This window comes from Zingiber officinale, chromosome 10A, assembly GCF_018446385.1.
Source record: "Zingiber officinale cultivar Zhangliang chromosome 10A, Zo_v1.1, whole genome shotgun sequence".
Taxonomy (NCBI): domain Eukaryota; kingdom Viridiplantae; phylum Streptophyta; class Magnoliopsida; order Zingiberales; family Zingiberaceae; genus Zingiber; species Zingiber officinale.
The window spans coordinates 92,888,372-92,901,260 of record NC_056004.1 but is presented as its reverse complement, the minus strand read 5'-3'; the positions used below and the strand labels follow the sequence as shown (position 1 = coordinate 92,901,260).

Below are 12,889 nucleotides of genomic sequence, written 5' to 3'. Positions count from 1 at the left end.
ATCTGGGGCATTCGAGATAAGCAATGCCCTCCTCAGGCTCTATGCGGAAGCCTTCAAGAAACTGAAGACAAACTTTCAGGAGGTCATTATACAAAAGATCCCCCGATCGGAGAACCAGGCGGCAGATGAGTTGGCAAAATTAGCCAATTCGTTATTGTTGGTGCAATATCCCTATGTCAAGGTTGACCTGGTTGACTAAGCTTGAGTTGGCTCAAGCTTGAGTCTTGATGTTTGTATTTCGATGTTTGACAATACATGGAGACAATACATGAAGATTGCAGGTGCAATTGTTCATGTAGGGAGATTCAAAAGGAAAGTTCTGGTAAGTGAAGCTAGACAGTTGGAAAATCCTAGTGAGTGAAGCTAGGTGACAATCTTGGTGAGTAAAGCCAGACAGTTGATGAAAGTCCTGGTGAGTGAAGCCAGGCAGAAGGAAAATCCTAGTGGGTGAAACTAGGTAAAAGTCTTGGTGAGTGAAGCTAGGCAGAAGGAAAGTCCTAGTGAGTGAAGTCAGGCAGAAGGAAAATCCTGGTGAGTGAGGCCAGGTGAAAGACCTAGTAAGTGAAGCTAGGCTAAAGGGAAGTCCTGGTGAGTAAAGCTAGGCACGGGAAATCCAGGTGGGTCAAGGACTGATCGGACACCTGGTATCGGTAAGTCCAAGTGGGTCAAGGTTGACCGGACACTTGGCACGAGGAGAGAAAGTCCAAGTGGGTCAAAGGGATTAACCAGACACTTGGTGAGGGAGTCTTAGTAGGTTAAGGGTGATCAGATGCTAGGCATGATGTACCAATAGGTCATAGTTGACCAGATGTTGGTTTAAGAGACTTTGGACTTGGTTTTGGGCAAAAACCATGAGCTGGATCGATCAACCGATCGATTGGCTTATGCCCAATCGATCGACTGATCGATTGGGTGAGTTCCTACGACAAGCCTCCTCCCAATCGATCAGTGGATCGATTGGGAGAAGCTCACGATCGCATAGAACAGCTCTGGATCGATCGACCGATCGATTCAGAGCCTCCCATTGATCGACCGATCAATTGAGAGCTTCGTTTCTGCGCGATAAGCTCTGGATCGATCAGTCGATCGATCCAGGCATTTCCTAAGAGCACAGTGGCGCTCTGGATCGATCGGTCGATCGATCCAAAGCCTCCCCAATCGATTGGGAGCAATCCCATCGATTGGGATTCGACCGTTGGCGCAGATAAAGCCGTTGGCGAGCGTTTTTCTGCGCACTTCTTCTCCGACTCTCACACACGCGACCACAGCTACAGCTCCAGTGATTCTTATCCACTCTCACGCCAGTTCTTGAAGGTTCTTGGAGGCACGTCCAAGTCAAGAGGCGAGTTGCAAAAAGAAGAAGAAGCTAGGGTTAGGGTTTCTTGTATAAACCGTGTAAGCTTTCCCTTGTATTTGCTTCTCTTTATTTCTTGTTGTATTGAGAGTGTTGTAGGGCTTCTTCACTTTCGGTAGTTACCGCAAAGGAGTGTTTTTATAGTGGAGGGTGCGTGAGTGTGTGGATCCTTGGACTAGTCACCTCTTCTTGAGGTGGATACCAAGTAAATCCTCGAGTTAGCGTTGTTGTATTTGTTTTCTTGTATTTTTCGCTGCACATCATTGAAGAAACAAGCAATGCCAAGCACGAGATCGCGATGAGCTATTCACCCCCTCCCCCCTCCCCCCTGTAGCTACATTTCGGTCTTAACAAGTGGTATCAGAGCAAGGTTGTTCTTCACCGGAATCATCGCCGAAAGGGTCGAAAAGCTAGAGGGTGAAGAAGTTGAAGCAAATTCTATAAGTCAAAGACTTCATCAAGGCTCAACTTCAATATGGAATTTCAAGACGGACTTGGATTCAATACAAGGGTGTCTCCATGATTCACAATGATGAGCTTCGATCTTTGGAGATCAAGGATCGAGAATTCCTTGATGGTGGAAATAGAGCAATGGTTTGCTCTAATGGAAGGCTTCGAAGCTCCAAAGAATTCAAAGGGCAAAATTCTCAAGAGGAACAAGTAGAGCCAAGAACAAATTCAAAGGAGCGAGACAAATGATAAAGTGACCAAGCTTTTGATCAATTTGTTGCTAAGCAATATATTGGCTCAAATGGGAGAATTTGAGGATGCCAAAGAGCTATGGAGCAAGTTGGCCAAGCTTCATGAAGAACCCTCCACTGTATCAATCTAAGAAAAATCCAAAGAGGGTGACTCATTGGAGCAAGATCAAAAGGAAGAGGATTCCGAAGTTGAGAGATGCTCAACTTCCGAAGAAGAGGTCCAAGAAGCTTCATCTTCAAAGGAATACAATGAAAAGGGCAAAGAGGGAGCATACTTTTTGTTCCACATGCAAGAGGAAGATGAAGAAGTCTCCACCTCTAGGATTGAGGGGGAGAGACCGTTGTTGACATCGGATCAAGAAGAAGGAGAAGCTTCTACATCCGGGTCAAATGGAGAAGAAGACAATACATCCTCCAAAAATCAGGAAATATCAAAAGGAGGATCAAGTGTTATCCCTACATGTGAAGGTGAAAATATTTCAATTAAAAATAAAAATCATGTCATATGTTTTGAATGTAAGGAACATGGGCACTACAAAAGCAAGTGCCCTAAATTGGCCAAGAAGAAGAGCCAAGTGACACTAAAGGGCAAGGAGAAGCCCAAAGAGACCGCTCCCGGAATAAAGAAGAGCAAGGAGCACATTGTGTGTTTCTCTTGCAATCAAAAGGGACATTATTGTAGTCAATGTCCTAAGGGGAAGAAAGCGGTCAAGGCTCAAGGAGGAAGCACAACTCAAGGGGGAGCCTCCAAGGTAAAACGCAAGGTATCATTCATTGAGCCTACCCCTTTAAATAATGGTAAAAAGCATGTTAGTTCAAGTTTTTATCATTTTAATGCTATTTACCATGAAAATAGGAGGCATGATAAAATAAATGAAAATCATGTTGCTCTATATGCTAAGATCACTCAACCTAAGGTTAATAGGGTAGGAAATAATTTAGGCAATAACACTATGGTTTCTAAGTATTTGCCTAAGAAAATGAAAAATCAAAGTGAAATTAAAAAATCTAAGGTCGAGGAGTTATGGAGAGAAAATCAAGTCTTGAGGTCAAGACTTGATAAATTAGAGAGGACTCTTAGAAAAATCACAAATAATAAACAAGGGTCAAAGAGTCAAAACCTAGGTCTAGGAGCACAAAAACCATCCAATGGCTATAGAGGTTTGAGATACAAACCTAAGGCTAAGAAGGATGTAACTTCTTACCATAGGGTTCCATATAGCTACGGAACAGACTCTAAGTCTAGTGGTCAAGTCAAAAATACTAGGGAGGTTATCCCTAAGAGTATTTTTGCAACGAATGTGACTAAGACTTCTAAGAAGTTTAAGAAAGTCACTAAAAAGGTCATAAGGGAAGAAAACCCTAGAGTTGATCTAGAAAAAGTGACCAAGGCTTCTAAGAAGCCAAACAAGGTCACTAGGAAGGTATCTAGGGAAGTTATCCCCAGTGAGTACCTAGAGCATCCAAGGAGCACCAATATGTTTTGGGTTCCTAGGAGCATTTTCTCTAACTCTTAGATGGGTTAGAGAGTGTCAACTCCGATTAGAAGGGTAGTTAACCCAACTTTGGTGAAGTTGACACTCGGAGAGCATTTTCAAGGTTACTATTAACCATTGAAAATGAAGTGGATTTTCATTTACTCTTGAAAAGAGTAAAATGTGCCATAAATTGAGAAATTTGATATAGTTTTTGATTGGCACAAGAAATCAAGTGTAAAGAACTACCAAGTTGGGATTTTGATATGTTCTTAAGGAATTAAAAGCAAATCCGGGCTTAAAATTTTAAATGATTACTCCTTGAAGGAGAAAATTATGCCAAGATTTGAGGAATGTGCTTGATTTGAATTGGCACAAATTAATCAAGAGAAAAAGGAATGCCAAGTGGGGATTTGACATTTTTCTTGTGAAGACTAGGGGCAATCTACGTTTAAACTTTGATTTAGCTAAAGTTTTAGGATACTTAGATGGGTAATCTAGGTATATTTTATTTATGCTAAAACTTATCATGATTATTTGTCCATCATATGTCATGACATCATATTTATTCTTGCACTCATGCCTTATTATGAAAAACATAAAAATGTCATGTCATGTCATACATATATCATGTAGTCATAGGAAATTTTCTTTTAAAAATTATTTATCTTTGATGTGTGCCATAACGCATCATGTATTATTTTAATTCCTTGTAAACTAAGGACAAATGACATTCATTATCAAGTAACATCCTTGGTGGATGTTCCTCACCTCAAAATGCCTAGATAGATATGCATGATCCCTAGATTAGGGCAAAACCAAAGTTTACATCTCACTAAAGAACTATAAGGCGACCTGTATGTGGTTTCGTACACATTAGATACAAGTGAGATGTTAGGGTGATGAACAAAACTCAAGGTGTTGATTAAGTGCATTCTTTTGAGTTTTAAGTTCATTAAAACAACACTAGTTATATGTTTTCCAATCATTGGGAAAGCTAATGTACAAGTCATGTGCATTGAGCCCAAAGAATATGGTTGAATATTGGTTTTGAAAAAGGTTTTAAAATGCTTTTAGAAAACCTTGATGAAGACTATCTTTTGATAGTAATCATCATTGAAAAGTTAGACACAAACTAGAAGAAAATACTAAAGTTTTTATAAGTTTTCAAGTTTGTGTCAATCTTGGAAAATAGAAAGTATTTTCATATAAAACTATTTTTCCTTGATAGTATATCTCTTAAGTAGTGCCTACATAAATTTTCATGATTTTTAGAATTTTATAGAATTTTCTAGGGGTTTCTGAAATTCATTGAAATTGAATTTCAGTTTTTTAGTGCTTCAATTGATCACCCGATCGATTGAAGTGCCTCAATCGATCGGGCGATCGATTGAGACAGGTTTTTCTCGCGAGCAGAAGCTCGCTGGATCGATCCACCGATCAATCCACACTAGCTGAATCGATTAGTGGATCGATTCAAGCAGGTTCAATCGATTGGGACCCAACTCCAATCGATTGGGACGTTGATTTTGGCTGAGAAAGCTTATTTTCAGCATTCTAAACCATTTTTAATCTATAAAACCACTCCTAACCCCTTTGGAACATATTTGTATATATTTAGGGGGAGTTTTCATGATGAAAACAAGGATGGATTGGTTAAGGAAGACTAAGTAGAGGTTTAGGTTGAGGTTTGGTTTCAATATTGAATTTTTGAACCTTAAAATTTCTAAATTTTGGTTTCCTATATGTTTAGGAATTCCAAGTCATTGTTGGTGCAATGACAGAAGTTACGTGCATGTCTTTAGGGGGAGCTACTCTTTAAGGACATAAAAATCTATTTTTCATACACCTTGAAAGGTGGTTAACCTTCTTTCGTGAAAATGCTCAAGGTTGAGCATTTTTGAAAACAATGGGGAGTGGATATCCTCATTAGTTGTTTGTTCATGCTCATGAATGAATTTTTTGAAAGAAAAATGAAGTGTATGAGACCTTCATTGGTTTAAGTGGTATATGCTCAAGGATGAGCATTTGATGAAAATGAAGGGTATGAGATCTTCATTTGAATCGTGTGTGAATATACCAAGTGGTATATGCTCAAGGATGAGCATTCCGAATAATGAAGGGTATGAGACTTTCATTATCGTGTTGTGAGCAACGAGTGAAGTTGTGAACAACGTTGGGTAACTCTTCAGGAGAAGAGTTTTTGATGTGTGTCAATAGCGGGAGAATGCGTGATTAAGTTAGACCTTCATTACCTAAAGAGGGAGTTTGCCCTCTAGGAAAGGGAGAGAATGAAGGAAACCCTCATTCATACATTGGTATGAAGGAAGTTGAGACTATGGGATTAGCCTAACTTAAAAGTATTGTCAAACATCAAAAACGGAGATATTGTTGGTGCAATATCCCTAGGTCAAGGTTGACCTGGTTGACTAAGCTTAAGTTGGCTCAAGCTTGAGTCTTGATGTTTGGATTTCGATGTTTGACAATACATGAAGCTTGCAGGTGCAATTGTTCATGTTAGGAGATTCAGAAGGAAAGTCCTGGTAAGTGAAGCTAGGCAGTTGAGAAATCCTAGTGAGTGAAGCTAGGTGAAAGTCCTGGTGAGTGAAGCCAGGCAGTTGATGAAAGTCCTGGTGAGTGAATCCAGGCAGAAGGAAAATCCTAGTGAGTGAAGCTAGGTGAAAGTCCTGGTGAGTGAAGCTAGGCAGAAGGAAAGTCCTGGTGAGTGAAGCCAGGCAGAAGGAAAATCCTGGTGAGTGAAGCCAGGTGAAAGACCTAGTGAGTGAAGCTAAGCTGAAGGGAAGTCCTGGTGAGTAAAGCTAGGCATGGGAAATCCAGGTGGGTCAAGGACTGATCAGACACCTGGTATCGGTAAGTCCAAGTGGGTCAAGGTTGACCGGACACTTGACACGAGGAGAGAAAGTCCAAGTGGGTCAAAGGGATTGACCGAACACTTGGTGAGGGAGTCCTAGTAGGTTAAGGGTGATCAGATGCTAAACATGATGTACCAACAGGTCATGGTTGACCAGATGTTGGTTTAGGGGACTTTGGATTTGGTTTTGGGCAAAAACCATGAGCTGGATCGATCAGTCGATCGATTGGCTCATGCCCAATCGATTGGCTGATCGATTGGGTGAGTCCCCGCGACAAGCCTCCTCCCAATCGATCCGTGGATCGATTGAGAGAAGCTCACGATCGCACAGAACAGCTCTGGATCGATCGGCCGATCGATTCAGAGCCTCCAATCGATCGGCCGATCAATTGGTAGCTTCGTTTCTGCGCGATAAGCTCTGGATTGATCAGCCGATCGATTCAAGCATTTCCCAAGAGCACAGAGGCGCTCTGGATCGATCGGTCGATCAATCCAAAGCCTCTCCAATCGATTGGGAGCAATCCCATTGATTGGGATTCGACCGTTGGCGCAGATAAAGCCGTCGGCGAGCGTTTTTCTACGCGCTTCTTCTCCGACTCTCACACACGCGACCACAGCTTCAGCTTCAGCTCCAGTGATTCTTCTTCATTCTCATGCCAGTTCTTGAAGGTTCTTGGAGGCACGTCCAAGTCAAGAGGCGAGTTGCAACAAGAAGAAGAAGCTAGGGTTAGAGTTTCTTGTGTAAACCGTGTAAGCTTTCCCTTGTATTTGCTTCTCTTTATTTCTTATTGTATTGAGAGTGTTGTAGGACTTCTCTGCCTTCGGTAGTTATCGTAAAGGAGTATTTTTATAGTGGAGGGTGCGTGAGTGTGTGGATCCTTGGACTAGTTACCTTTTCTTGAGGTGGATACTAAGTAAATCCTCGAGTTAGAGTTGTTGTATTTGTTTTCTTGTATTTTCCGCTGCACATCATTGAAGAAACAAGCAACGCCAAGCACGAGATCGCGACGAGTTATTCACCCCCCTCTAGCTACATGTCGATCCTAACAGTTATCACCGATCATCATAGGGCTGCCGATCGAACAAGTCTTGCTTGTGGCACATATTGACCGAATGGAAGGAATAACCTTCCCGAACGATTAGAGGACGACTCTGATAGAGTTCTTGCAGTTGGGAGTTACACCTGGCGATCAGGAAGAAGCCCGCTTGCTGAAGAAGAGGGTCGGACGGTTCACCTTGGTCGGGGACCAGCTTTATAAGAGAGCATTCTCCAAGCCCCTACTCAAATGCGTCGAATCGGAAGATGTCGAATACATTTTGCGAGAAGTACACCAAGGTTCCTGCGGAGGCAATCCAGGCGGCCATGCGTTAGCTCGAAAGATACTCCTAGCCAAATATTTTTGGTCGACCCTCTAAGAAGATGCTGCTTGGATGGTAGCCACTGCCTGTCTTGCCAAAAGTATCACAACCTTCCGCACCGGCCGACATAGGAAATGAAGGCGTCCACAATATCTTTCCCGTTCGACCAATGGGGCATGGACATCGTTGGACCATTCCCCATAGTGATAGGTCAACGGAGATTTCTACTCGTTGCGGTAGACTACTTTTCGAAGTGGGTGGAAGTCGAGCCGCTTGCAAGAATAACCGAGTATATGGTCATTAAGATTGTTTGGTAGAACATCATATGTCGGTTCGACATCTCACGCCGACTTGTATCAGACAATGGGAGACAATTCACCGATCAGGGGCTCAGTGAGTGGTGCGAGGGTTATGACATCCAACATGCTTTTACCTTTATGGCCTACCCTCAAGGCAACAGACAAGCCAAAGTCGCCAATCGGGAAATCCTCAGAGTTCTGTGTGATCGGCTCGACCACACCGAAGGCAGCTGGGTCGACGAGCTCCCCAGTGTCTTGTGGGCCCTTCGCACGACCTCGAAGGAGGGCACCGGCGTAACCCCCTTCCACTTGGTATACGACGGTGAAGTAGTTGCCCTCGTAGAGGTCGGAGTAGAATCCGATCGAGTGCAGTACTACAATGAAGGAAACACTGAACGAAGGCTCATGGAGCTCGACTTGGTGGACGAAACACGAGCTAAAGCAGTGGTTCAGCTAACGGCGTACCGACAATGGGTGATGCAGAACTACAACCAGAGGGTGATCCCGAGGTCCTTCTAGGTCGTCGATCTCATATGGAAGAAAGTGAAGCCGATCGACGACTTCACCAAACTCGAAGCCCCATGGGAAGGACCTTTCAATGTCATGCAAAAGTTCCGCTCAGGCGCTTACTACTTGGAGGATGAGGGGAGAAGGCAGCTCGAGCGGCCGTGGAGCGCGAATCATCTCCAACCCTACAGGGCTGGATGAGAGGTGCACGAGTGAATACATGTATTTTTGTATGTTTACTGAACGCAAGACAAATATGAATAAAAGCGAAGAATGTCACTCATGAGATGCATCTTCTCCAACGATCAAGTGGCAACCTTAAACCCTAGTCTTCGCCCAGTTTTCGTCAACGGTCGAGCGGCGACCTTAAACCCTAGTCTTCGTCAACGGTCGAATGTAGACCTTCAACCCTAGTCTTCGCCTAGTCTTCGTCAATAATCGAGCGGCGACCTTAAACCCTAGTCTTCGCCCAGTCTTCGTCAACGATCGAGCGGTGACCTTAAACCCTCGTCTTCCCCAATGGACGAGCGACGACCTTAAACCCTCGTCTTCCCCAACTGTTGAGTGGTGACCTTAAACCCTAGTCTTTGCCCAGTCTTCGTCAACGGTCGAGCAACGACCTTAAACCCTAGTCTTTGTCAACAGTTGAGCGACAACCTTAAACCCTAGTCTTTGTCAACGGTTAAGCGGTGACCTTAAACCCTAGTCTTCGCCTAATCTTCATCAACGATCGAGCGGCGACCTTAAACCCTTGTCTTCCCTAATGGTTGAGTGACGACCTTAAACCCTCGTCTTTCCCAATGGTCGAGCAACGACCTTAAACCCTCATCTTCCCCAACAATCGAGCGGCAACCTTAAACCCTTGTCTTCCCCAACGGTCGAGCAGCGATCTTAAACCCTCGTATACACCAACGGTCCAGTGGCGACCTTAAACCCCTGTAGTCATTAGCGGTCGAGCAGTGACCTTAAACCTTGGTCCCGATAAGCATTCAAGCGAGAATGACGAATGACCGACTATAGATGTGTGCTACTCAAAAAGCCCCAAGTCTTCAAGATATGGTGATCGCTCGGGATTATTCTGCTATGACTTCTCATCACCGATCGAAAGGCCATCAAGTGGCAATAAGCAACTTGCAATCTCGCTCAAGATTTTCCACGATGCATGAACTAAAGTGCGAGTCAAATCGAGAAGCCGAATGGTGGCAAATGGACAAACGAATAAGAAAAAACCGCCGAACGGGCGATCATTCATTACTACAAAGGATTACAGACATCTTACATAAGGATTAAAAACAGAGTGGTGAACAAAAAATCACTCGAGTAGAGATCACTCTAGATAGTCCATGGCATCATTGGGCAGCGAGGCAGTTAGCTTGTCTCGACTGATGATCTTGTTTGATAGAGCAGCAGGGAGGTAGTCGCCTACCTGGAGTTGGTCGAACGCCCCTTCGATCGCTAGGTCGAACAGGCGAAGTGCCTGGTCGGCAACCTTGTCATTGAAAACGTTCGAGCGGATGTAGTTTTTCTTCATAGCATCAAACCGGCTAGGCTCGACATCTTGATAAGTTTTCAAGGCCGCTCGGGAGGCCCCCAGCTCATCCTTCGCAGTGGACAGCTCATCATTTTTTGTGGAGAGTTGGCCTCGAAGGACAGCTTCTTTGGCTGACCGACTTTTTCATTCGGCAATCAGAAAATCTTCAGCTTATTTGAGTTTCTTATCGAGAGCCCAGGCCTCTTTATTCTTTAGGTCCAGGTCTTTGATGGCTCAGAGTTTCCTCGCATTAACCGATTCGATCTTGGCATCAAAAGTATTGACTTGCTTGTTAAGCTGAGCTAGCAGAGAGGCTTGCTCTGCTCTCTTTCCCCGCTCGGCCTCTAGCAGCTCGGTGCTCTTCGCCAGATCGACCCTCATCCGAGCCACCTCAGCATTCGTTTGCTCCAGCTTCTCTTGAGAGGCGGATGATTGGCCGCTCGATACCTTAAGCTGCTTGACCTCCTACTCCAAAAATGTGAGCCTTTGGCTCATAGCTAGGCTCTCTACCCAATACTATGAGTAACCATGAAAATATAAGTGTCGATCGGAGATAAATTAAGAAGAATACAACACTTACCCCAGTGGATATTTGGGTGTGACTGTCTACGAGTGCCCCTGGCGGCATCATCGCTGCACGGGCAAGGGCGTCAGCCTATATTTGTGAGAGCGGCCCATGAATAATTATTTGGTGCTCGGGGGCTCGGGATTCAGCGTTGGTCGACTCACGCCATTCCTCAGTCGGGAGGTGGAGAACCGTCGTTATATGGCGCTGGTCGCTAGGGGCTGATTGGGCCGAGGTCACTCGGTCGGACGGTCGAGACGAGGACGTTGGACGGATGCCAGACTTTTTGACCATCGATGGCAGTGGCATGAAGGCCATCGACGACGCGCAAAGAGTTCCCTATGGCAGATCGGATAAAGATGGTGTCCAGTCAGACGACGTAGGGGTCGCAGTCTCTTGAACTGGAACAGGGGTTGAGGTTTCTGTTGGATCGAGAAATTCTCTAGGGGGTGAATAGTGATTAAAAAAAATATCGTATCGAGAGTAAGTAGAGGAAGAGAAAAAGAACAACTCTAACACAATCCGATTTACTTGGTTCGGAGCATTTGTCGACTCCTACTCCAAGGTCCGCACTCGTCGAGTGTTTTCGTTGGACAATCACTAGCAGTTCGTAAAAATGTTATAAGTGTAAGTACAGGAACTTTTAAAATGAATACCGATAACAGAATAAAGGAAAAATAACTTCTTAGCAGTACGTTGTCGGAGAAGTTTTGTAGCGTCGCAGGAGCACAGTACGACAGAGCAAGTGTTGGATGGCGTTGTAGTGGTTGTCTCTTGAAGCTCTAGAGAAGGCCTCCTTATATAGGAAGCTCCGGGCGCCCGGATCCCTTTTGGGCGCTTGGACTGTGACGTAGCCCGACCAACTAGAGCGCTCCACGTTGCGACATCATTTCGGGATAGATTTTGCATTACGAGAGCCCGAACCTCCTATTTTCCAGCTATTTGTAAGAAAACGTTAGTCCGAGGTAAAATGCAAATTATACTACCTTGCAAAACAAAATGTTAGCACAATTATATAAGGAACGAATAGTAATTAGATTTCGTCTCATCGAGATCGGAATCTAGTCAAGATCCCAACTTAGAGTTCCAAAATGGTTCTATGTTGGATCGGCGCCTAAGTTCCCTTCTCGAGAATGTGTCCTCGCAGTCACTCCCCTCTAGTGACTTACCTTAACTTACATGCCAAGCGTCCGATCAACCCTTCGACCTGTCTGGACTTCATGCCAGACGTCTGGTCAGCCCTTCAACCCATCTAGACTTCGTGCCAACTATCCGGTCAGCCCATCGACCTAGCTGGGCTTCATGCCAGACATCCGATCACCCCATCGACCTGTCTGGACTTCGTCCCAGCTATCTGGTTGACCCGTCGACCTAGCTGGGCTTCTCTTGCACACTTGGTCAAAGCCTTAGATCACAATAAAACTAACTTAAACTACTTTGTCATTCATCAAAAGCTGAGTTAGATCGTTAGTGCTAACCGCACCAACAATCTCCCCCTTTTTGATGCAATGACAATCTGGTTAAGTTAGTGAAAAAAATATGCAATAAATAAGCATTTACAAAAAAAAAGGTAGATCCGCTACCTTAGCGGCCCCCCTAGTGTCGACCCCACGGATATGGAGGGAGGTTCATGCAAGTACACAGGCCATAGGCGCATGGCGGGGTAAACCCCAGGTCGTCAGTTCTTGAGAATCGACCCCACGGATATGTAATGACAATCTTGTAAATAAGCATTTACAAGCAATGATGTTAAGTTAGTCTTGTTTTATTTTTGATAATTTTTTGTTACTAACTAACTTAAACCACCTAACCCTCCCCTTTAATATTCATCAAAAAAGAACATAGGATAGATAAAAATAAGTGGTTAAGGAAAATAATGCAATAGAGAATTCGAACTAAAATCAAATTGACTTGGGAGAGTTTAAAGTAGAAAATTTTGAAGATTTTGCTTTAAAATTTTTCTTTTAAGTTTTCAAAATAACTTAGTTTTCAAAAATAGCTAACTTAGGTTGAAAATCAACTTAACTTGCAAAATAAGCTTGCAAATGGAAGATAAAATTAAAGAACAAATTTTAAAGATAAACACGGCCAATTTTATAAAATTTTAAAGCTAAGTTTGTAACATCCAAAAAGCTAATTTTTAAATTTATAGTAATTTTCAAGTATTAAGTTCTAAAAGAGTTAGTTTTTCTAAAATAAGTTTATATAAATTTTCAAAAATAAATT

General features: G+C 43.6%; 1 protein-coding gene across 1 annotated transcript; it reads left to right on the top strand.

Moving 5' to 3' along the window:
* Window positions 1-8,198: 8,198 nt before the first annotated feature.
* LOC122026791 lies at window positions 8,199-8,579 on the top strand. The gene has a single exon (XM_042585506.1). The coding sequence runs from the start codon at window positions 8,199-8,201 to the stop codon at window positions 8,577-8,579; it is 381 nt and encodes a 126-aa protein (XP_042441440.1).
* The last annotated feature ends 4,310 nt before the right edge of the window (window positions 8,580-12,889 follow it).

Coding starts and splice junctions, on each gene's coding strand:
- LOC122026791 (XM_042585506.1), top strand. CDS start 8,199: ATGGCCTACCCTCAAGGCAACAGACAAGCCAAAGTCGCCAATCGGGAA.